General features: G+C 37.2%; 2 protein-coding genes and 1 pseudogene across 2 annotated transcripts; all 3 read left to right on the top strand.

Annotated features, from left to right (window-relative positions):
• LOC141837408 (mediator of RNA polymerase II transcription subunit 21-like) overlaps positions 1-1,995 on the top strand; it is a 2,271-nt pseudogene extending 276 nt beyond the window's left edge.
• Positions 1,996-7,327: 5,332 nt separating this feature from the next.
• On the top strand, positions 7,328-16,702 carry LOC141837914 (E3 ubiquitin ligase BIG BROTHER-related-like). Its single transcript, XM_074725278.1, has 7 exons — positions 7,328-7,504; positions 7,602-7,920; positions 7,999-8,039; positions 11,266-11,307; positions 11,386-11,507; positions 11,600-11,708; positions 16,322-16,702. The coding sequence occupies exons 1-7, from the start codon at positions 7,346-7,348 to the stop codon at positions 16,367-16,369; spliced, it is 840 nt and encodes a 279-aa protein (XP_074581379.1). The 5' UTR covers positions 7,328-7,345; the 3' UTR covers positions 16,370-16,702.
• A 1,249-nt stretch (positions 16,703-17,951) lies between these two features.
• On the top strand, positions 17,952-21,919 carry LOC141837407 (beta-galactosidase 11-like). The gene is made up of 18 exons (XM_074724815.1): positions 17,952-18,047; positions 18,124-18,236; positions 18,344-18,410; positions 18,489-18,581; positions 18,678-18,821; positions 18,948-19,042; positions 19,156-19,261; positions 19,342-19,426; positions 19,506-19,624; positions 19,723-19,890; positions 19,993-20,174; positions 20,330-20,463; positions 20,570-20,679; positions 20,764-20,871; positions 20,952-21,053; positions 21,131-21,276; positions 21,347-21,680; positions 21,770-21,919. The coding sequence occupies exons 1-18, from the start codon at positions 17,952-17,954 to the stop codon at positions 21,917-21,919; spliced, it is 2,352 nt and encodes a 783-aa protein (XP_074580916.1).
• The last annotated feature ends 514 nt before the right edge of the window (positions 21,920-22,433 follow it).

The following is a 22,433-nucleotide window of genomic DNA, read 5'->3' as shown; positions in this document are numbered from 1 at the left end:
TACAAGAGCAAGTGAACGCCATGGCCTTGCTTGCTATGAACACATTTGGGACCTTGCAGAGAGATGCTCCGCCTGTACGCTTGTCACCTAACTGTCCCTGAGCCAACAGCTAATGCTTCAGAAGAGGCAATTGGCGCTGAGTATCCGTCCTAAGACAATGAGTGCCGCTCTAGTGGAAGCTGCAAAGAGGGTAACTTTTTTGCTGTTCTTACTGAGTCGCAGTGAGTTCACCAGAAATTGGGTCTTTAAAGTGGAAAATATAGTGATTGCTTTCGGTGAAAAATGGGACAGATTGAATGGAGTGGATGAAAGTCAGCAGATGAAATTTCTGTATTCTTTTTATTGATCAATGCCATATTCTTGTGTTTGATGATGTATTTTCTTGTACCGATTTGCAACCTTATTGATAATGTCTTTTGTAGCTCGTTATTGTATTATCTATATTGATACTAAGGGCTCTGTTTTTTTAACAGTTTGATGTTCTGTTACTGCCTTGCCCTTGTCATCAGAAGAAGCTCAGCTCAAAAGAATTGTAGAACTCCAGGTAAAGCTGAATCATTTGTCCTAATCTTCTCAGTTCTCATTGATCTATAGAATAGGAAAAGCTGGAGTTTCAAAGGGCAAAATGACACAACTTTATGTTGGTACTTTAATGAGCGGAAAGTTCTGACATGTTTGTTTGTCACTTGATTTTCAGGAAGAGAATAAAGCAGTAGGTTTGGAGCTTGAAAAACAACTAGAGGCTGCAGGCATGTTGTTTTTCTACCATCCTGGAGTAGATATGATAGTTTAATATTGTATCATTGTTGATATGATAGTTTATTTGATCTACAGACATACATTAAACTTTCCATCATTGTGATGTATGGACCAAATTTCATTCAAGTTTGAGAAATTTGCATTAGTCACTTTTCGCCGATCATCTTATTTTACATGGTATCAGCACTATCACCCTTCTTTGTCTAATCCCCTTGAGAATTAGCTTCAAGGCAATGCCTCACGCTTGGCCTCCTCTCCATCCTATACCTATCATTCATCCTCCTTGCTTTCTACTCTTCATCAAATTGTCCTTTGCCATCCTCTAGATTACTGTCTCCAGTCACCACTACCCCAAGGTCAAGATTCTCATGAACTAGATACTCATCAGCACTCGCTTCCTCAGATTTTGCTCATCCAACTAAACTCCTTTATGCCTCTGCAGGTTCTGGTTCTTTCTCATATTGCTTAATAAAGTTTCGGTGAATTGCTATGCTAGTCACAATGAGCACAAACATCGAGTTACATTATTGTTTCTCAAACTGAAAAATCTTATTATATCCACATCATCTTGTTATTTTGGTTTTAAGATGTGTAGGTCATCTTGGACCATGTGTATCATCCGAGTTGCCATTAGATGGTAAACTCGAATCTGCGGATGTGTTGCAGATGTCCTATCATCCTGAAGTTGGCACAAATCATCCTAGGTTAAGCGTGCCACTGATCTAGCTTCAGAAATCTGAAAGTATTTGCTCCTCCAATCATTTTCTTTTGATTCAATTCAAACTGAAACTTCTTTCAGCATCTTCAGTTTGAAGGGGGTATTAAAGGAAAGAGATGATCGCATAATCTCTAGCCAATCTTTACCAATTTCATTTTGTTTCATTTTGATTATTTTCTGATCTGCTATATTTATTTCTTTGATGTTATGTCACAATCTTTATAAATAAGGCATCATTTATACAAAAAAAACATAGAGTGATAATTATTTCTTCCAATCATTTTATTTCACAACAGTGAATGATGATTAGCCTAAACAGGCACACAGGTCAATAAGGAATAGCATATACGATTCATTTTGAAAATGGTCTATAATGTTATTAAATCATTTTGTCTCATCTATCTGATTTTTTTTTTTGCATTATCTATCTCAATACAGAGAAAGAGTTGAAGCAGGTACAGGAACTCTTCAATCAGGCAGCAGATAACTGTTTGAATCCGGTTCAGCGCTGGAGTTAAAAGGGCGAAGCCGGTTCACGCGTAAAGGGGGGCTCCTATTCGGAGCTAGGTTACTGTTCTTTCCTCATTCGCAATTTTCTCCTCTGTTCTTCCCTTGTCTTCATCGCCGACTCCATCCGCCTCCTTCTGTTAACAGTTTATGTAACCACCGCCCACCACCTCCTCGCCTGCCCATAACGCATTGCCGCCCACCACGCTTCCACTGCGCATAACGCACAGCCGCCCACCACCTCCTCGCCTACCCATAACACACATTCTCTCCCTATTAAAGGGAGAGGAAGACCCTGAGGTGTTGTAGCGATCATACCTGGTGCGTCCCAGTGAAGAGCGTGAGCGTGCTGTGGTTGCGTCCAAGAGAAGAGGAGAAGTGGCGCTGCCGGAGAATAGAGGAAGAACACCGACGAGGATTTGGTTTGTGGAACCTGAGGAGCCTTTTGATTCTTCGTGATCGTTCCTCCAACGCGAGCAATCTCAACCAAGGCACGCAACAACAGGTATAAACAATACCTTCTTCCCTCGATTTCTTAATCAAAGTCGAGTGGCGCCGGCAGCTTGAAGGCTACCTCGTCGCGGACTATCTGCCTCTCCCCTGTCGTCATTCTCCGTGGCTGTGAGCGGAGTGCCCAGCTGCGGACGGCCGACAAAACCCCTCCTCCACCACCACAGAAGCTCCGATAGGTAATCGGACCTGGTCTGCGGTTGTAGCTGGAACTCCACACTAGGCTTGGTCTGCGGTTGTAGCTGAGCACCTCGGATGGCTTCATTCTCCGCCGTCACCGGAAAGGGCAGGTAAGGGTTTCATTCGTTGTTTCTGATCTTTGTCTGCGGTTGTAGCAGGGAAAGGAGCAGCGATTGGATTCCAAGCCTCGTCTTCTCCGACCGTCTCTCCCGATAACCACTCCGGCAAGATTCGCTTCCATCGGCGCAAGGTTTCCTCCAATTGCTTGTTTCACTTGGTGATGAATCAGGGAATCAAATTCCTAACCTTAACATGAATTTCCAATTTAGTTTCCTTTGATGTTTCTGTTTTGTTAACTTTGAATCAAAACCCCCATGAAACACTGTAAATTCTGTAAATATGTTTTAATTCGAACCCTAATTTCTAGATTAGTTTTGATGTTAATTGATTGTGGGTATCTATTCTAATCTTAACCCTGATCCTAACACTGATTTAATTCCTAACCCTAATTGTCAACACTGATTCCTATTTCCTAATTCCTAACCTCTGTTTTAACCCTAATTCTAATTGTAACATTAACTTTAGTTTAATTGGCATCTTCTTTAATTATGTCAGTTACTGATTTAATCTGAATAACCCTAATTGATGTTGTTGTTTCGGTGAATAAAATGAGGAATGTTTAGTTTAGCTATGATGTTGATGATAACATGTTCTACTATGGGGAATCAAGTTGTTCATTCTGTTTTGATGGTTGAATTGGAATAATGTGGTAACCTAATAAATTGTTGTATCAAATAAATGGTTGTATTGCATGACATGTCAGGATTTGTGTTGAAATGGTAGGAATTAATCTTTCTGTTGTATGTTGTTGTTGAATTGGAATGTGAAATGTATGTGTACTTGTGTTATCAAATGTGATTGATGAATTCAAATGTGAACTTGTGTTATCAATGAGTTGTTGAATGATAAATTGTGTATTAGAAGTTTATGTTGTCTCACATTGCATGTTGAACTATGGAAATGGATTAATTGTGTATCATGAATTGGACCATGGAATAGTTTGTTGTAAACGTTGTAAATAGCATGCTAATTGTTGAACTCGTGGTGTTTGGAATTGTGTTAAGTGATGAGCAGTGAAACCAGTTCTATGATTGTATATGGATTGTATTGATTGAGTGATGCATGATGTATGTATGTGTTGTATGTAGTTGTGGTTATGTTGTTGTAATCCTAGAATAAGATCAAGTTTATTATGTTAACCAATTGTAAGATTTGTAGAATTTATGTTGTATAGTTTATGTAGGTTGTTGTATGAAATGTATGTTGTATATTAGAATTGTTGTATAATGCATAATGTAGAGTTTGTATTGTATGTTGTGTGTATATGTTGAATGTTTGTAGGAAGGTATGTTGTATTATTGAATTTGTGATTGAATGCACATATTGTATATTGAACCATGGAATGTTTAGTTGATGTGAATATGTTGTTGTATGTATTATGATGTATACTTGTACATGTTGTATTAATTGGAATTCATGTTGTATATTAACTTGTGATAATGAATAAAATTGTAGAAAAGATTGTTGTTGTAAATAAAGCATGTTTAGGTTAAGATTGTATGTTGATGATTGTTGTTTGCTATGTTATGACTTGTATTAATAAATTGATAATGTTGATGATTCTTAAATAATTATATTTAGTTGTTCATGATTAGTGGAGCAATTTGTAAATTATGGAACTTGTTGTATGTTAATGTAAATGAGATTGTTGAATGTATGTATCATAGGTTTGATGGTTGATTGTTATATGTATCATATGTTATTGTAAAAAGATTGTTAATTGTTGATTGTTATTGTAAATTGTAGGATTTAATTGTGATAAATAAATCGTGTAGATAATTAGGAGTGAATAATAATGATCAACAAATAAAAGACCCCGCACCAATGGTCTAGATTAACTTCCGGTCATTGAGTCCAAGAGAGACGACCCGGACCTCTCTATATTACTTAAGCGATACTTAGGGGTTTAGTAAATAATAAATAAATAATTAATTTTGATAGGTGTGAGTGACAATAAATAAAGGAATAAAATATATAAATAAAATATTCCCATAAAACACACCACATCAAAACTCATGCTTGAACTCGAGGTTTTTGGGTTCAATTTACCAACGACAAATATGATCTATGTCTGATTTTATGCCCAAGTTCAGATCGGTTGTACACAACCTTTTGAGTTTCAAGCACTATGTTAAGATACTTAGAGCCCTAAGTGAACTTTTTCAACAATCTATTCAGATCTTCAGTTTAAATTTTTAGATTAAAATTTTCTTTCTCAAGTTGGATTTGAACCGAAGTTCCAATCTGAACATTTTTAGTTAAAGAGTTGAGGTTAATTCTTTCCTTAAGGAGTGTAATCTCCTTTTGAAGATACTTAACCTGGATTGTGTATTTTGCTAAATTTCTAAATAAGCAGTAAATAATTGAATATAATTTTTCACTTAATTTATTGCTCACAGTGGTGTTCGGGCCTTCTGAATCGGATATGAATCCGTGACTTGATTCGGACTCAACTTCGAATTCAGTGTTGGGTTCAGACTCAGTTTCGACTAGCTCCTCTCTTGTTGGTAGAGCCAGGAAGCTTGTGTTCTTTTCCTCCTCTGAGTCTTCTGCGGATGACTCATCCCACATGGCCTTTAGTGTTTTCTTTTTGGTTCTTTTCTCCTTCTTTTGCTTAGGACACTCTGCCTTAAAGTGTCCTTTCTTGTTGCAGCTGTGACACATGACTTTGGCCTTGTTGATGGGAGCCTTGCTTGATCTAGCTTTCTGGATCACCTTCCTCATGTCTAATTCCTTGAAGCTCTTCTTCTTTTTGAATATTTTTTGAACTAGGTTAACTAGTTCAGTGGCAATTTCGTCGTTGCTTTCGGAATCTGATACGTCTTCAGATTCGGGCTTTATTTGACGTCTTACTTTGCGCTCCTTTGATTGCCCTGCAAGAAGTGAAATCTCTTTCTCAATCAGATTGACGTTAGTTTGTTCATGGAGCTCAAATTCTGTAAATAATTCATCCAACTTGATTTTCAAAAGGTCTCTATAAACTTTATACACATTAACCGTTGATGCCTATAAGGTGTTAGGCGGGAACGCTTTCAAAGCGTACTTGATCATGTCTCTATTTTCCATAAGCTGTCCTATGACATCCAAACTATTTAGCAGATCTTAGATCCTTACGTGTAGTCCACTCGTGGATTCACCATCATGCATTTTAATATTATATAACTTATTCAAAAGTAAGTCATGCTTACTTACCTTTATATCTGATGTTCCTTCGTGTAGATCAATGAGTTTGTCTCACAAGTCCTTAGCGCTTATGAAGGGATCAACTCGATTGAACTCTTCTTTGGAGAGATCACATTATAAAGTTTGGGTTGCCTTTGTGTCAGTCTCGATTTTGCGCTTTGTGGCTGTGTCCCACTTCTCGCATAGTTGCGGGATGCCGTCTGCGTCGGTTGGGAGAGTGAATCTGGTCTGAATTATTATCCACATCTCTATCTGCGTCTTTAGGTGATATTTCATCCTCCTCTTCTAGTAGATGAAATCTTCACTAGAGAAGATAAGAGATATGACGGTGTTGTAGCCTTCTTGATGGATCATTAAAACTTACACACAAACAAAATAAACGAAAAGGTGTCTCAATACTTGATCTTGGATTAGTAGTGCGGAAGGAAATTAATAAAAAAATTAGAGCAATGAAAAAAACTTGCTTGATTAGTGGTTGTATTAATTTTGAGCACCTCTCGCTCTGATATTAATTGTAGGATCGAGGTGAGCGCTAGAGGAGGGGTGAATAGTGCGTTTGTCATTTTTTCACAAGTTTGAAAAACTATGTAAAAATCAGAGTTAAGAAATGGCAACGAAAAATAAATGGTGGCACTTTGTTTTACTTGGTTCACAGCCACTAGCTGTCACTCCAAAACCCATGGTCCTTGGTCATTTTCGACGGATAATTCACTATCAAACTCTCTTTTTACAAGAGAATTTTAGGACCGATAAACTTTTACCATCCTAAAGAGTTAAGTACAAAAAGTGAAATAAATTATCGACAATAGAATAGAAGATGAGCGTAGGAGTCGATGTAATTTCTTGATGTAGTTTCTCGGTGTTATGATGACATTTTAAGAGTTTTGATCGCCTGCAGAATGATCGTTGTTATACTTTAATGGTCTAAATTGATTTAGAATAATATATTTATATTAACTATGACATTAGAAGATTTGGAGATCTAATTGAGGTACGTTTAGAATGAGAAAGTTAAGTTGAAAATCAAAAAGTAGTTTGATAAAAATAAAATAAAATAAAAATAGGGTGTGATACGATAAAAATAAATAAATAAATAAATAAAGGTAATATGGAAGTGTGATATGGTCTAAAATAAAGGTGTGATTCCACCAAGTACCTAAATTAGCAATTTGATAAAACTACCGCATGATAAATTAGGTGAGGTTTATGCGTGAAATAAAACAATACCTTCCCACTTTCGAAAGGAATAATAATAATAATACATTTTTTATGAATTATTATTATTATTATTTTATTGTATAAATTAGGGTTTTATAACATTTTCTTCTTGTTTTTGCTTTTTGGGCCGTCCTTCCTTCCACTGCCATAATGGAGAACGGCGAAGAGAGCGGCGCCGGAAGCAAGCGATCCACCGCCGAAGCCAACCCTGAGCCTGATCCACCTCCGACCTCTCCCTCTCGCACTCCCTTCACCAGCCTCAGCCAGGTCGATGCCGACCTCGCGCTCGCCCGCGCCCTCCAAGAACAGGCACCCGATCTGACGATCTCTCGTCGCTGATCCTCTATGCTTGAATCATATATCCGTGCGGGAAATGAGGGATTGTGTTGTTTGTTTGCTGGTGCAGGAAAGGGCGTACGCGATGCTGAGGATGAACGGCGCTGATGGCAGCGACTACGAGAGTTCTGACGCAGGCAGCTATGATTACGAGGAGGATGAGGAGGAGGAGGAGGATGGGGATGATGTGGGAGACGAGGCAGACCATGTGATTGAGGAGGGAGGGAGCATCGAGGGGAGTGACTACGGAGAGGACGCCTTCGATGCCAACGATCCTGTTGTAGATCCGGAGGATTTTGAAAACGATGAGGAGTTTGCAAGGGCTCTGCAAGATGCCGAGGAGCGGGAGGTTGCTGTTAGGTTGATGTCCCTTGCCGGATTGAACGAATGTGAGAAATGCTGCTCGGAGTTTGTTACTTGCTATTGTCTTACAATGTTGAATTGAATTTTGATTTATTTGGTTTAAGGGGTGTCCGATGATCATGGTGACCATGGCAGTAATGCTCAAGTGAGTGCTAATTTTTTCCTCTTGAAGCAACTAGTTTCATCGCTCTTTTAAAACTATGAAGCTTCAAATAGAAAAAATTGTCTTGTCTTCCCCCATTGTTTTCTCTAGCAATTATATTAACATGATGATCTAATTATGAATGTTAGGTATAGTGAGAGTTAACAAATGCTTTTGCAGTGATTTGAGGTTTCTATCTAGGGAAGTTTGTGATTATTAGAAATGCTAAAATGAAAATACCACTATTTGTGTAACCCTCCCTCCGAGTGTCAGAAAAATTAGGTTAAATGATATGAACATGTTGGTAGACAAGTTCTAGTTTATATAGTCAGCCAAATTGTATTAGTTATAGTTGAAAAGGTAAGGGTAAAGAGTGGTCAAAGAGAATTCTATTTAATACATTTATAATTAATTTAGAATATCTAAATTTATACTAGCGAAACAGTCTTTACATAGAGTTGAATGGTAGGATTAAACTATGCCCCAACCCACAATGGTTAGAACTTATGAATTGTTGTTGTGAACAATATCCTCTTTATTTGTTCTCCTAAATGCATCGGGTAGAAAAGGGTTTCTCTTTCAATGCTTCCAAAGTAGATAAACAAAAATTTTCTATCTTTTGGTGTCCTAGGAGACAGCATATACACTTTATAACTTGATATTTAAATCTAAATGGAATTATGAGTTTCCAGTTGCATACTTGATAAAAATAGCATACAAATAAGAGACTTATGTTTTGGTTATCCTAGGTAATTGTATCAGCAAAGAATGTTTAGGCAAAAAGCTGGGGAAGAAACATGTGCTATATCCAACTCAGACAGTTAGAAGAAAAAGATTGAAGGGATTTGATCATTACTTCCCAAGAGTGCTGGTTACATTCTTTGCTAGTTCATTTCAATTGTCCAATAATGATTTTTGACCTTGGACATGCACAGAATTTTCAGTATTCTAGACTAGGGAGATTGTCTAGAAAGACCAACTATAATGAGTTCATGTTACCCGGGGCAGTAAGCTTTATGTAAAATAAGTTTATTATCGTTAATCCAAAACTTTAATCAATATTTTATTATATAATCAAAGGTCTAAAAAACTTTGGTCTAAACAGGAATTTTACCCAGTGAAGCTAGTCTCATTTAGTTAGCTTCTATCCTGGGCTCCTAGCCTTATTATGAAACTGATAAGTTGCATATAGGCGAGGAGACATGAGCCTGCCCCCTGCCCCAGTACTTGAATGAGAAGTCATTCAGTCTGGGGCTATCACTGAATCCCATAGCGGATGAAGCGATCCAAAAAGGTTTGCCGAAGGTTGTCTGATGATGAATTTTGCCTTTCAATTTGTGCTTCAAACAGATGCTCTGTACAGAATCGAGCACTTATCTAGAATCATTTTCTTCTGTGAACACTAGCTTGATTTCTGATATAGAAAACAACTGTTGTCCATGCTTAATAGAGAGTAACTTGAGGAGAACATCCACCAGTAAGTGAAAATGAATGGATCTGTCAAGTGATTCAACTTCTTCTAACACTAAGGTAGGCTATCTAAAGAATGAAAGTTGACCCACTATGGGTTTCTATTGGAAATTGAAAATGGTATTAATTCAAAACTTATCTAATACATAGGATCCTAACCCTTTTCATAGATTGATTACATTATTTATTCTTCGTAAACTAACATATTTTTTTCCATAAAAACTCTATGCTTTTATATCCCATGATTTATAAGATATTTTTAATCTGATTTTTAGGGTTATCCCATGATTACAAAATCATGATTTCCCACACTCTTCCTCAAGCTAGTGAAAAGATATTTATCATTTTCCTCTTAAATGCAATACTTTAAAATACTGAACTAGTTAACCCTTAACCCTTAAGTAAATATGTTTGCAAGTCGTCTATGTGTAGATACGTAAGGGGTACAAATTAGTCTCTAATCAAGTAGATTTTTGATGATGAGAAATTATCTTGAGCCATCATTAGCAAAATTGAATACTCTAACGTTGTTACTTTCTTTGGATGACCAACTTGAGTGACCTTCTCATATCTAAAATAATTTTCCCAAACACGTGCTGCCTGAGCTTGTGGTAGTGATTGAACCGCTTTTTGGGAACCATCTCTTGCATCTCCACCATTGCCAATGGTGTATAGAGTGATAATCCACGATATCAAGAGTATGACAACGCTAGGTCCCTGACGTACAAGAGGTTGTAGACGCCGACATTGACCATGGTGGTGACATTATGGAAGGCAGAGTATCACCACCTAGCATTCTAGGAGGAGGTGACTAGAAGCCAATTGCTGATGGTTTTTTGCTTCTCTAGTGCCATCAGCTTCTATGTATTATTATGCTTCACCATGATTTAGACAACCAATTAGATTAATTTGACCGATGGATTAATGAACTCGATCGATGCTATTGGAAGATAAGATTATTGGAAGTCGTCATCACCTTTGATACCAACCGTTGCCACTCACCTTAACCGTGACTTTGTACCACAATTATACCTCTCTAGCCATAGTGATCAAGACACGAGAGATGAGGGAGAGGCGGCTAGTGTTAGGTGTGATAGGAGAGACAGCTAGGGATTGGATTGACAATTAGGGGGTTTGGAGACACAACTAGGATTTGTTTTGATGCCATGTTGGAAATTGAAAATTGCATCAACTCAAAACTTATTTAATACATCAGGCCCTACATTGATAACACAATTTGTCCTTAATAAAATTTTAATAGAACCTCTACGCTATTATATTCCATGATTTATGAAATTTTTTAGCCTAATTTTTAGGAATATACATGATTACAAAATCATAGTTTCTCACAATATCAATTGATCTTTAATCTTAATTGGATGCTTTTGACTGACCTCTATTGTTACTCACGAGATTGAATTAGGGAAACATGTTTTCAAAGGAAGTTGGTGCAAGTTGTATGGTAATGTTACATATAAGAGGGCAAAATCTGGCTTTTGTTGATTTCTCATTTACATGCTTAAAGTTCAAGGATGAATTTTTAAGAAAAGAAAAATGATGGATGGTTGCATGATAATGTTCGAATGCCATGCTTAAAAACTCTAATGTGAAAATTTTAAAATTGTAAGACATGGACGTTGAATTGGCATATTCTTATCAAAATTGATGACTTCATTCTTAAAACACATAAATACTAGATCAATGTCTTAGAGTTTGCCCAGTTATGCACTTGGCTCATATGTCATAAATTATATCTCAGGATGCTTGGCAAGAAATTGATCCAGATGAATACTCATATGAGGTAAGGGAATTTTTTAGCTGATAGACTTTGGCTCATCTTTTGAAGTTTATCTGAGCTTGTCTGTAATCTCTTCTTCAGGAGCTGGTTGCACTGGGGGAAGTAGTTGGAACTGAAAACAGAGGCCTTTCTTTTGAAACAACTGCTGCTCTGCCTTCAGTAAATTACAAGGCAGAAAATGTGCAAGATAATAATGCTGAACAGTATGCATATGCCCCACTTGCTTATATTATTGTTCATCAATTTAAGATTTATTAAGTTATTATCCATCTCAAGATTTAAATGATTGCTACAGATGTGTTATATGCCGGCTGGAATATGAGGATGGCGATTCATTGGTGGTGCTTTCTTGCAAGCATAAATACCATTCTGAATGTATTAACAAGTGGCTCCAACTAAACAAGGTATGTAATATGAAAAGTCAGTAGCACGTTCTTGTGTATCCATCTTTCCTATCTTTAATGGAGTTTTGTATTCATATTGAAGTGCCTACATCTAGTATCTATTCTGATAATTCAAGCTTGCACTTGTTTAACTGCAAAGATATGCTGGCCCGTTTCTTAATTTGTACCTCTTTGATATATCATAGATTATGTGACTATACATATATTCAAAGAATACCAAACCAAGGCCCAAAAAAAATCCTATCATAACAAAAATTCATTTCATCAATATGATAACCATTTCCTCATAGCTAAAGGAATTTAAGAAACAATTATTAGATCCATGCATTGAATCCCTTTGAAACATGGAAGAACAATTACCATAAATGCTCAATTAAAAGCCATTTACTCCACTTCCCTACTGACTCTTTATTTCCAAACAATGTAATAAAATGTGATTCTAGGTGTAGGCGTTGGCCCACTGCCTAACATCTAGATGAGTCTAAGCTGCCGGCATTAAAATAATATTAAAAATGGAAAAGTGAGTATATTAAATTAAGGATAATTAATATTAATGTATCTAAGTGTTATTACACTTAGTATCTTTAATCAATTTAAACAAATTCACATTCATAAATAAACAAGTCGTAATTGATAAATAAATGCAACACACAACAACAATGAAAGATTTCATGTTTCACATTTCAACTAAGAAAAGAAAATAAAATTGTCACAAAACATAAAACTTGATAATTTCATATTCATACGTTCCAAATCGTAAGAAAACAAATAGCTAGGGTATAATTAGTGGCATGCTACAATATTAAAATATAATAAAATAACTAATGTCAAATGAACTAACAACTTATAAATAAAAATAATAATTTTTTGTTATACTCGTCCAGACTGTCTTAGCCATCTAATAGGGGACCTTATGTAGGATTGAAATATGCGATAGAGAATGGTGAATATCGCTTGTTGAAAACTTCTCTTTTCTTTTACAAACAGCACAAAGACACAATGGAAAAACAAATCTCGAAAGAGAAGGTCGGTTACTTGGTTTATAGTTCAGCGATTGCTACTTCAAGACTTATGATCCAGTTGATCGTTTCAGATAGGCAATTCACTAAAATTTTCCTTTTGAAAACTTTCAGCACGGAGAGAAATTGGTACAAGATATAAGAGATAATAATAAGTTTACTAACTCCTAATGAAATGCAATATTATAATTATCGACAACAAAAAGATACATAATATAGTCGTAGGTTGTTGGAGAGCTTTTTAGCGTAGTAGTAGTAGCACTTGCACAAACTGATCAGCAGAGAAGGATGGATTGATGAGAGTATCTGATTATGAGTCTCGTATCCCGAGACTTCTTTTATAGTCTTCATTCGGTCAACTGAAAACCCATCAGTTGATTGATCCTCCTGGTCGATTGAACCTTCTACCAGACGACTGAACTTTGAACTTTCCTTGCTTGCTCCGATCAAATCAATCCTGCGAAATTTGCTTGTTCGATCGACTAATCCACCTGATCAGGTGACTAATCCCTAAAATTTTCTTCACTATTTGATCCGATCATATCCAATTTTTGCTTTCCATAGTTGTTCAATCGACTAATCCTCTTTATCAGTCGACTAGACCTTTGTTTCCATTTAGGCCTTGGTATCGGTCAATTGACCTTCTGTTCGGTTGTTGAACCCTTTGGTCAACTCAAACTTTATTTTTCTGCAAAACAAAGTTAGCATAACAAGAATAGCAATAATAGATCTGCAAAACTGAGTTAGACATATATAATTATGCATGAATCAATCTTGACAGTTAGACTGTCTGGTTTCGACTTAGAACTTCGAGTTGGTTTCTAAGTCAAATCATCGCCTAAGGTCTGTCCCAACTAAGACACGTCTTCACTGCCTTGTAGAACGAAAGATCTCTCCAGGACTTATCTTACTTATCTGTTAAACATTTGATCTAGTTAACTTGTTTGGACTTTTTCTATTTAATGACCGATCAATCCAATCCACTAAGATTTTCCTACAACACCGATTTAGTATAATAACAATAATAGTAATGTAAAACAGTGTTAGTAATATTGTACTTTGGTTGACAAAAAACTGCCGGTCTGGTCAACCACGCGTGGTCGATCGGAAATTTTGTTTCGATCACATTTGCTTGAAGTCCACTCCTCTAAGACTTTTTTCTATTTAAGGTTCACTCTCTTAAGATTTTTCTTTTGCTCGGATTTCACTCCAAGACTTATCACTACCTAATGTTCACGCACTTAGGGTTTTTCCTTTTACTTGGAGTTTACTCTTTCAAGACTTCTCACTACCTAAGGTTCACTTCCTTAGAGTTTTTCCTCTTGCCGAGCATCCGATTACCTTTGACCTGTTTGGATTTTGCCCTTTGTCAGCTATCCAGTTATCCTTGATCTCACTCGACTTTATCCTTGCTAGTCATCTAGTCAACTTTGACCTGATTAGACTTCTCACTTGACTAGGTCAACCTTGACCAAATTCCATTAAACATATTGTCAAACAAACATCAAAACCTTGGAGTGATTGCACCAATACCTTAGCTACTAGGAAAAGTGGTTCCTTGGTGAACCTACCTAGGTGTCCACCAAGACTGCCTTTAAGAGCAATTTTTCCAAGGGTTTCACTCATTATGAACTACCTCTGTTGTCTCCTCTCCCCTCCTCACTTCTTTTGCTTTCACTTCCCCCCACCAGTTTCAACTGTTCTTGAGCAGCATCCTAGGAAGACTTTCATGACACAGATCCTATCACCTGCATATTGTATAGGAGATTGAAGTTGGTACGAAAATGGATAGCAACCATAGACGTGACAAAGTGACCTTATTGAGTCACATATCTGATGTGGATCTTGCTTTTTATGCCCATTACTTATTGTCCTTAGATTTCGCCTTCATTAATTGGGATGGATTCGATACCTCTGCCCTTTGCCCGTGTTTCTGATTTCTGCATATTTGTTCCCACTTCTGATTTTTGCATTTGCTTTCATTTCAAGCACTAAAGACTAGTATAGAAACATCAAGAATGTTGGATGTACTTTGATATAGTGGACTTTTAAGAAAAAGGAATTAACTAAAGATTCCTACTTTATAAAAATGGGATTTTTTTTATAAATAAATATTTCTCGTTGTATACTCAATATTAACTGGAAGTGTTATTTATGTGTTAGTAAATTGTTAAATTTTAGATAAAAGTGAAACCAATATAGTTAAACAGCAGCAACATTTTCTAGAAATTAAATTTTATAATATACCAAAAATTAAAATATAAGGTTTATACAAAACCTATGCATTTTACAGTTTATTTTAGTTTGACTTTGTCCCCGGGGCCATGGTGCCGCGGTAGGACATCCAAGTTATCACCCAGGCACCCGCGGTTCGATCCCCAGCTACGGCGTATTTGCAGGAATTTTCCTCCAAATGGGGATCACAATCAAAGGATGCTGGGTATCTGAGTTGGCCGCTGCGTGCGCTTCCCGATTTACCCTGGTGGCCGGTGGGAAACTTCCGTGGGACTGGGCCGGTCACCCCCAGGGATTGAGTCAATGCGACTAACTGGGATTATCATTTTTTTTTTTAGTTTGACTAACATGGATCATTTGACAACTAGGGATACTGTTTTTTTTTTTTTTTTTTTTTTTTAAAATTTTGGGCTTGGTGATTCTTAGCTTCAGCTGTGAGGGTAACTATGTCTTGAAAGATCCAGATTATTTTGATGAGATTGGCTTCTTGTTAGATGCAGTGTTTTTTTTTAATATGGTTTTTCTCTAGCAGGGTCTTTTGAAATAGTTGTTGAATTATGCAGGCTGATGATTTGGCACCTACCTAATTTTACTGTAGGCATTATATGTTGTTTGGCACTTTAGATAATTGATTTTTGTTTATTGTTACCTCATTGTATTGCTAGCTACAAATTAGTATTCAAAACTGCAAGTTTATTTTTCTTCAAAGAAAGACCTTGAATAATTTGATGGTTGCAATTTGCTGAGTTTGGAAATCTCTAATAGAGCCTTGCAAGTGCCTGATGCTGGCTGTTAACTTTTCGTGGTTTATTTCTTGCCACGACAGTAAACATTATTTGTTTCGAATCTGTTCTTTTTAATTTCTACGTCGGTCTATTTAGAATTCCCATCTCCATTGGATCCAATTGATGATTAGTGGTCTTGCGGTGCTTCCCCTTGTGAGTGAGTCACTGCAGAAATTGAGGGTTGTCACTAGATCTCAGATTGGCAACTTAGTCACATGTTCAAATGAACAGATGAATCTTCCAGTTTTGTTATAGTTTTTCAATCAAAATGGTCATGGAGTTATTTGCATGCTTATGACAACTAATTGTGATTTGAGGACTATTTTACTTCTTAAACTTTTACGTTTGACCTGTATATAAATGTTTGAGAAATTTTCTTGCAAATGATCTTCAGATGGGTGAGCAGATTTTCCTACGCCAATGCATGAGCTCAGAACACTCCTCGATATTTCTTTGTTATTATGTCACTTTAGATATTATGAGATTAATTCAAGATTACTTGTTTTTTTTTGTCCCAAATTCATCAGAAACAGAGTTCATAAAAGCTAACCGTTGTAGTTTATTTTCCGTGTAGGTATGCCCTATCTGCAATACTGAGGTCTCTACCTCTGGGAGCAAGTGAAATGGGATAATCTTTCAATTGTCTTTGTTGGATGCTTTGTCAACATGATAAAGGTGAAACAGTTATTCCTACTACGATAAGAACTTGTCGTAACACGCATAGGACGTCACATTGCGATGTAATATTATCAATTCTTAATGTACAAAACCTCTTGCTCATCCTCTGCTCGTGTTAGGATAAAAAGCTGTTGTCTGGTTGAAAATTACCACTCTTGCAGTTACAATCATCACTCCACCTGCGTTTTCTTTCCTTTTTCGCTTCATTTTAAACTTTTTATTCCGTTTTTAAAACTATGGCTTATCATTAGATTTATCACAAACTTTGGAATTTTAATCATTGTATCATGGATTCTCATATTAGTACTAATATTAATTTCAGTACTGATTCTGCTTGACACATTGCATCATATTAGTACAAATATTAATTTCCTATTTAGTCATGTGCTTGGTTCTACTATCAAGGCCATTGGGACACACGCATCTATGGTTCTTCTTCCTGCCATAGAAGATCAATGAGCTTGAAATACGAGGATTCTTATCAAAAAGAGACTTAGGATTCTTATTTTCTCCTTTGTTATTAATAATTGAATCCGAAGAATATTGAATATTTTATTTAAGAAGAAAAATTAAGGACATAAATAATATCTTCCTTGCATAAATAGTTTCTTTTTTAAAATTAGTTTTTGAGTGAATACAAAAATAATATTCAAATTATAAGTAACTTGAACAATAGAAGAAATCACAAGTAATTTTAATTTGATTTATAAAAATTTATGATTGAACAAGGATATGAGCTTGTATTTGAGCAGTTCAGTTAATTGAAAAAATAAAAAAAAAAATCAAATCATAAATCCCTTGGGGTGGAACTATATTATTATATGATAGAGAGAGTCTTCTTCCCTCACCAACTTACGGCTAAGTTTGATAATATTGTCTCACTATTTGGAGGCTACAATCATCATGCATTAACTAATTGTGGAGTATAACCCAAATCGTTAATATACCATCTCAATTAAAAACTCACCATTTAAGGAACTTAGGTTTCTCATATATATGAATTTTCAAATCTTAAATTATATATTAAATTCATCAACAAAATTACAATTATTATTATTATTAGTTAAAAAAAAAGTGATGTCGGATCCCCGACGATCAATCCACATGCAGTCAAAGACATACAAATAGCTAGGGAAAGACAAATTTAGTAAGAAAACGCCTAGCACCACTCCTTTCTATTCGCTTCTTCATGGCCACCTCCCGCTTTATAAGGCCATTCCCTCAACGCTGGGTTTCCGGCGACCATGGCAGCTTCTGCAATCAAACTCTTGCTCTCCATCCTAATTCTGAGCCAGAGCCAGACATGTACAGTATCAGCTCGCAAGGTCGACAGCGGCAAGCATGGAGTGACTTACGACGGCCGCTCGCTGATCATAAACGGAAGGAGACAACTCATCTTCTCCGGCTCCATCCATTACCCAAGAAGCACCCCTGAGGTACGTACCTACCTACCTACACTTGAATCACTGTTCTATTCGTGAAACATGCATGCCATGCCGACTTAGCTTCTTGGTTCCATGGATCAGATGTGGCCTCGACTCATTGCGGAAGCCAAGCACGGTGGGTTGAACACTGTCGAAACTTACGTGTTCTGGAACATCCATGAGCCTGTGGAAGGGAAGGTACTGCTGCTGTCTTTTTTTGAGCCTGGAAATTAAACTAGTTGAGTGCAGTTCGAATGACTCGACTCACCTGCAGTACGATTTCCAAGGGAATTTCGACTTGGTTGGATTTATCAAATCGGTCCAGAAGCAGGGTATGTTCGTGATACTGCGAATGGGTCCTTACATCGAGGCAGAATGGAACTATGGGTACTTGCTCTGGTTTTAGCTACGGTTTTTTTCTTAATTTCTTTCTTCTATTGCTCACCTGGCCTGACATGCAGTTAATTTGCTCTTCTTCTAATGGACTACTGTAGAGGATTTCCCTTCTGGTTGAGGGAGATAGAAAACATCACCTTCCGGACGAATAATCCGCCCTTCAAGGTGGTGTGATTAATGAATGAATTAGCTAGTGTGGAGCAACATGATCGATGAGCTGACAGTTGGCACTTGTGCGTGCAGTCGTACATGGCTAAGTTCGTGGCGATGATTGTGAACATGCTGAAGAAGGAGAAGCTCTACGCCTCTCAGGGGGGCCCCATCATCCTCTCTCAGGTTTGCTAGGCTAGCTAAATCTTTAAATTAATTCCTTTAATTTCGTAACTATATATATATATATTATATGCTCTTGATTTATTTGTGGAAGCTTAGATCGAGAATGAGTACAACAATGTGGCTAATGCATACAAAGAGAGTGGAACGAGATACATTCAGTGGGCAGGCAACCTGGCCGAGGGCCTCCAGACTGGTGTGCCATGGGTGATGTGCAAGGAGAAGAATGCTCCTGGTGCAGTGGTAAGCCTGAAGCCTCAGATCTTGGAACATCAAGTCAAGTCGAGTCGAGTCAAGTTAATGGCATGAACTCAAATGCATGCATGTTTTAATTGCAATGCTGATGGATATATATATACACACACACAGATTAGTTCGTGCAATGGAAGGAACTGCGGAGATACATTCAACCGTTCCGACAGTCAAACAAAGCCCTTCCTGTGGACTGAGAATTGGACTGCTCAGTAAGCAATTAAGCTAATTAAGCTGATATATATCGATAGCTTAATTTTGATATGATATGAATGATTTGCTCTACTGAAGGTATGTATGTACACGTATGTCTTGGTGGTTTCAGATACAGAGTTTTCGGTGACCCGCCATCCCAAAGATCTGCAGAGGATCTTGCATTTGCTGTTGCTCGGTTCTTCTCCAAGAATGGAACTCTCGTAAATTACTACATGGTAGCTAGCTTTCTTTGTTTCTTTCTTTTTTGTCCACATCGCTTGGCAATTCAAAATCTAGCTCAAATGTTTGGATGCAGTACCATGGGGGAACCAATTTTGGAAGGACCAGTTCTTCTTTCGTCATGACTCGCTACTACGATGAAGCTCCACTAGATGAATTTGGTGAGCTGGGACCTTGGTGTTCTTTAACCTGCATCATAGCTCAGATTGTGGGAACAATTGATGATATATATATCTTCAGGTTTGCATAAAGAGCCGAAATATGGACACTTGAGTGACTTGCACCATACTTTGAGGTCATGCAGTAAAGCTTTGCTATGGGGAGCCACTTCTTTCCAAAACTATGGCAAGGGTTTTGAGGTAGTAGCTACTACGTTACTGAATAAAATAAAACTGTCTCTGAACAAATAGTTAGTCCATCACTATAAATGTTAACGTTCTGATGTACCTGATCGAAGGCTTGGACGTATGAGAATCCTGACATGAAGGCTTGTGCTGCTTTCCTCACCAATACCAACCGAAGAACAGATGGCACTGTAAACTTCAGAGGTGAAAATTACTTCTTGCCTCGACGATCCATCAGCATTCTTGCGGACTGTAAAACTGTGGCTTACAATACTCAGAAGGTAAGGAAATGTACCCAACAATTATATGCCATGGAGAGCTGTTGTTTTTGCACACACTCGGTCAGACATTAAAGATGCAGTAATTGTGTGGAATTTGAACAGGTAAATTGTCAGCATAACTCGAGGACATTTCACCTACCCAATGAGCCAAAGAAGAACAATCAATGGCAAATGTACATGGAACATATTCCTCAAATGAGGGATACTCATGTTATAGCAAGAGAAGCCTTAGAACTATTCAACATGACCAAGGACACCAGTGATTACCTCTGGTACACCACAAGGTGAGCATGAGCATGTTCATGTTGGGAAAATTATAATCCAGTTAGAATACATGCTAAGCAAATGTCTTCTTCTCTGAGTGTATGACTTCTCCAGTTTGGTAATGGAGTTAAATGATGAGACAATCTACACACATTCAAAATTTTAACCATTGCAGCTTCCGTTTAGAACAAGACGACATGCCCAGGAGACGTAGCATCCGTCCTGTACTGCTAGTCTCAAACCTTGGACATGGAATGCATGCTTTTGTAAACGGAAGAAACTTGGACATAACCATTTCTTCAGTATACAGTACCATTTCTTCAGTATAAGTTTATGATTTTTTTCAGAAACCAAGCTCATGAAGGCATTCCTTTGATAACAAGGCAAATTTACCTGGTTCATCTGCATCTTTCAGCTTCCCAACATGGTACCAACATTGAGAAAAGTTTTGTCTTCCATCAACCAATCAATCTGACAAGAGGAAACAACCACATAGCTCTCTTGGGTTTGACAGTGGGAATGCCGGTATGAAGCAAGAACCAGAACACAAAATAGCTTTTTTGTTTCACTTGTAAAAACAGACTAACATTAAGGGTTTTTTGTTTTCAGGATAGTGGATCGTATTTGGAGACTAGAATTGCAGGTGTTCATACTGTTGTTATCCAAGGTCTCAATACAGGAACCTTGGACTTGTCACACACTGGATGGGGGCACCAGGTTCTAATGCTTTCTAATATACATTATCTGATTTTAGATTTACAAAATTTAAAAACCGACATTACTTGAACTCGTCACAGGTTGGGTTAATCGGAGAGAAATTAGAAATATTCACTGAGGAAGGAGCCCAAACTGTTCAGTGGACAGAGGCTAAGAATCATATGCAAATCACATGGTACAAGGTACATTAAACCATGCAAGGAATGAACTTAATTACCTAGTAACATAGTTGGAAGTAACCCAAATCACTGGTTTCCAGAGATACTTTGATGCTCCTTCAGGAATGGACCCTATTGCACTGGATATGACATCAATGGGCAAGGGAATGGTGTGGATCAATGGCCAGAGCATCGGTCGTTATTGGGTTTCCTACCAAAATCCTCTAGGAGAACCTTCGCAATCAGTGTAAGTAATTAGATGGAACTTCAACGTCACATGCTGGACAAGACAAACCACTGCATTCTTTTCATCTTAGGTATCATGTTCCACGATCCTGGTTGAAGCCGAAAGACAACCTTATGGTCGTCTTCGAGGAGAGTGGAGGAACGCCGGAGAACATAGCTATCATGATAGTGAAGAGGGACAATATTTGCACCTTCTTCTCTCAGTATTACCCTGGACAGCCTATCTCAAACCAGACCCAGGTCCAATCTGTCCAAGATAGTACGCAAAGGGCTCATTTGAAGTGCCCAGGGAAGAAGGTTATCGATGAAATTCCATTTGCAAGCTTTGGCAATCCAGATGGCTCGTGTGGTAGCTTCATCATAGGGAGTTGCCATGCACCAAGAACCAAAATTGCAGTTGAAAAGGTACAACTCAAGTTAAAAGTACAAATCTAACAAATTGGCCACTCACTCACTTTGTGGCATGAACTTAAAAATCTTACTGTAATGATCAGGCTTGTTTGGGGAAGAACAGCTGCATGTTACCGATCACTTTTGAAGCTTATGGTGCAGATATCAATTGTCCGGAGACAACAGGGATCCTTGCAGTGCAGGCTAAATGCTCACTCCGTGGTGACAAGGGAGTCGACGTTGTGAATGGCTGAGAGAGTCATCAGTTTCTTGTCATTCTTGTTTTTGTTCCTTCCCTTTATTTTAGAGATTATGTAGTTACTTTACCTATATAGGAAAGATTGCAAGAGGTCAAATCATTTCGAGTCCGGACCAATCTAGAGTTAGGATTTAAGGTGGATGGGCTTATCACTAAAAAAAAAAAAAAAACCTTTTGCAATGAATTTAAAGATGAATTGTAAAAAATAATTCATCATAAAAATATTTTACGATGAAATATTTTTCGTGGATAATAAATCGTCATTGACGAAATAATATAAATTCATTGTCAATTTTGCAACAAATTAAAATTTCGTGTCAAAATCATTACAAATATACGACAAAAATATGTATTGTCTTAAAATTTATTCATACGCAAATTTACAACGAAAGTCGATTTTCGTCGTAGATTTGTGACGAAAATGATGTTGTTGTCAATTTTTTAACAAAAAATATTTTTCGTTGTTGATTTACGATGAAAACATTTTTGTCGCCAAATCGACGATAGAA

The sequence above is a fragment of the Curcuma longa genome, chromosome 11 (assembly GCF_044706935.1).
Source record: "Curcuma longa cultivar G26 ecotype Majalengka, Jawa Barat chromosome 11, ITB_CL_G26_1.1, whole genome shotgun sequence".
In the NCBI taxonomy this organism is placed as follows: domain Eukaryota; kingdom Viridiplantae; phylum Streptophyta; class Magnoliopsida; order Zingiberales; family Zingiberaceae; genus Curcuma; species Curcuma longa.
The sequence above is the reverse complement of the archived record's forward strand: the minus strand, read 5'-3'. Positions and strand labels throughout refer to the sequence as shown.